The sequence below is a fragment of the Cicer arietinum genome, chromosome 3 (assembly GCF_000331145.2).
Source record: "Cicer arietinum cultivar CDC Frontier isolate Library 1 chromosome 3, Cicar.CDCFrontier_v2.0, whole genome shotgun sequence".
Lineage (NCBI taxonomy): Eukaryota > Viridiplantae > Streptophyta > Magnoliopsida > Fabales > Fabaceae > Cicer > Cicer arietinum.
In genome coordinates this window covers 53,361,100-53,363,818 of record NC_021162.2, presented here as the reverse complement: position 1 = coordinate 53,363,818, position 2,719 = coordinate 53,361,100, and the positions used below count along the sequence as shown (strand labels likewise).

Sequence of the window (2,719 nt, the reverse complement as noted above, 5' to 3'; positions counted from 1 at the left end):
AGTGAGTGTTGCCTACCTTGAATGCTTCAGAGACCTCAACTCATGCGGGGGGAAATGCATGGGGTGTTGTTGCGCTTGCTTACCTATACGACAATCTTCAAGAAGCGAGCATGCATTAGACTAGAACGGTATCCGGGTATCGGACACTATTACAGGTATTTGCGCTTGATTTCCTGGTTTGATTTATTTCCTGATTTTGTGGTTTGTTGCTTTACTGATTTATGAATATGTTATTATATATGTGCAGGCGTGGGTGTATGAGCATTTTCCAGCATTGTGTACGAATTATTGTCGACTATCTCAGATTTATGATGAGGACTATCCGAGAGCACTTAAATGGAAGCCAAAATGGGATAAAGGTTTGGTTATTCCATTTAGGAAAGCACTGGACGAGATTGATGTTGATGACATATGTTGGACACCCTACATAGAGCATAGACTGAAGCGACCATTTGAGGTTGTTTCACTATTTATAGGATGGATACGCTGGGGTCCCAAGATGTATGCTCACTTACCAGATAGGGTATTGCGTCAATATGGACATGTCCAAACCATCCCTGGTTCACCTTTGGAGATAGTAGGCCAGATGACCACACCAGAGGAAGCGAATTGTTGTCGACTATCTCAAATTTATGATGAGGACTATCCGAGAACACTTAGATGGAAGCCAAAACGGGATAAAGGTTTGGTTATTCCATTTAGGAAAGCACTGGACGAGATTGATGTTGATGACATATGTTGGACACCCTACATAGAGCATAGACTGAAGCGACCATTTGAGGTTGTTTCACTATTTATAGGATGGATACGCTGGGGTCCCAAGATGTATGCTCACTTACCAGATAGGGTATTGCGTCAATATGGACATGTCCAAACCATCCCTGGTTCACCTTTGGAGATAGTAGGCCAGATGACCACACCAGAGGAAATGGACATCATGTTTACGCAATATGATGTTCATGTAGTTGACGTTGGGGCAGTTGTACACAGATCTGTAGAGTGCGCAAATGAGTACATGGGCTGGTTTCGTCAGATTTCTCATCCATATATCATTCGTAGAGAACCAGTCTATGTAGCTCCTACGGTTGCAGAACCTGCCGATGATGATCATGCTCTAGATGTCACAACGGTAAATTCATTTAACTTTAAGTTATAACTTTATTAATATTATTAATCATTTAATTAATTAATGTCTTTTTTAAAGCAGCATCGGGCAAATACAAATTGCAGAGGAGCTTCTTGGTCGACAGCTGGTATTACCTAATGGCATCGCACTCGTCAATGAATTAATTTTGGTATTGCGATCTCAGAGGGGTGGTGGTAGAGATTGGACTAATGTAGTGCCATATCGTAGGAGGCATAGGCAAACTTAGGATTTGAATTTGTATTTCGTATTGAATATTTATTTTGGAAATGTATTTTGGATATCTATTTTGGATTTGTATTTTGGATATCTATTTTTGATATGTATTTTGAATTTGGATTTTGGATCTCTATTTTTTATATGTATTTTAGATATCATTTTGGATTTGGAAAAAAATAATTAAACAAGTTAATTAATTAAACAAGTTAATTAAATAAACAAGTTAATTAAATAAACAAGTTAATTAAATAAACAAGTTAATTAAATAAACAAGTTAATTAAATAAACAAGTTAATTAAATAAACAAGTTAATTAAATAAACAAGTTAATTAAATAAACAAGTTAATTAAATAAACAAGTTAATTAAATAAACAAGTTAATTAAATAAACAAGTTAATTAAATAAACAAGTTAATTAATTAAACAACTTCATTAAATGTTATCAATTCAGTTTACAATAACTTCATTTATAGTTTTTGAAAATATCTGCAACCAATGTTGCATGCGATCCCTGTAAATATCCTCCTATTGTCGTGCTTCTTCATTGCAATATCTTTTCTACAAATTACTTGTTGGTGGTATAGGAGAATCTGACTTTAAGTAAATCTGTTAAATTAAATAAAATTATAAATCAATTATGAACTATCAACTATAAATCAATTATTATAAATCAATTATAGATTACGAATTATCAATTAATACCTATACGAAATGACGTAGTCGATGGATACGCGATCTCTCGTAATTTACCTTTAAGTGAAATTTTGTCAGGTACATCAAGTTCTTCAAACTTTTTCACTATGACATCTATTTCATGTTTCACAGATAACTCTGAAGGTTTACTCGATGCATCAACATGAAAAGTTAGTTTACTCCACCAAACATGAATAGCATTTAATGGAATGGAACGTGAGGTCATACTATACCTGGCTATTTCACATGCACAAGGTAGACCATGAGTTGTCCTAATTGTGCAACGACACTCAGTCTGATCAATACCTACATACTTCACGCGGCCATACTCTGCCGCAATGTGATCAATTGCATTTTTTGACACAACACCACGCAAATTCGCGTATAATCTGTTACTATATCGATGCACCTTTTGAATGATGCTCTTTTCAAATGATGCTATTATCTCATTGTGTTGTAATACAATCATGATGTTGATGGTTTCCCAAACACTGCATATATCACCAATACTATCTTGTAATATCCTTTTCAAACTCCAATGCGCCGACTCAACCCTTTGTGTTGTGGTGTTCCCGAAGTGCATAACTCTATTTGTCCACGCCTCAACAAAACTTTCCTTGTGAGGAATTAACAACTGCTCGTGTACATAATCATAAAAAATAGA

General features: G+C 35.1%; 1 protein-coding gene across 1 annotated transcript in view; it reads right to left on the bottom strand.

Moving 5' to 3' along the window:
- Positions 1-2,682: 2,682 nt before the first annotated feature.
- LOC101511943 (putative protein FAR1-RELATED SEQUENCE 10) overlaps positions 2,683-2,719 on the bottom strand; it is a 1,149-nt gene continuing 1,112 nt past the window's right edge. Inside the window, exon 2 of the mRNA XM_073366466.1 lies at positions 2,683-2,689. Within this exon, the coding sequence (XP_073222567.1) occupies positions 2,683-2,689 (7 nt within the window). The remainder of the gene's footprint in view (positions 2,690-2,719) is intronic.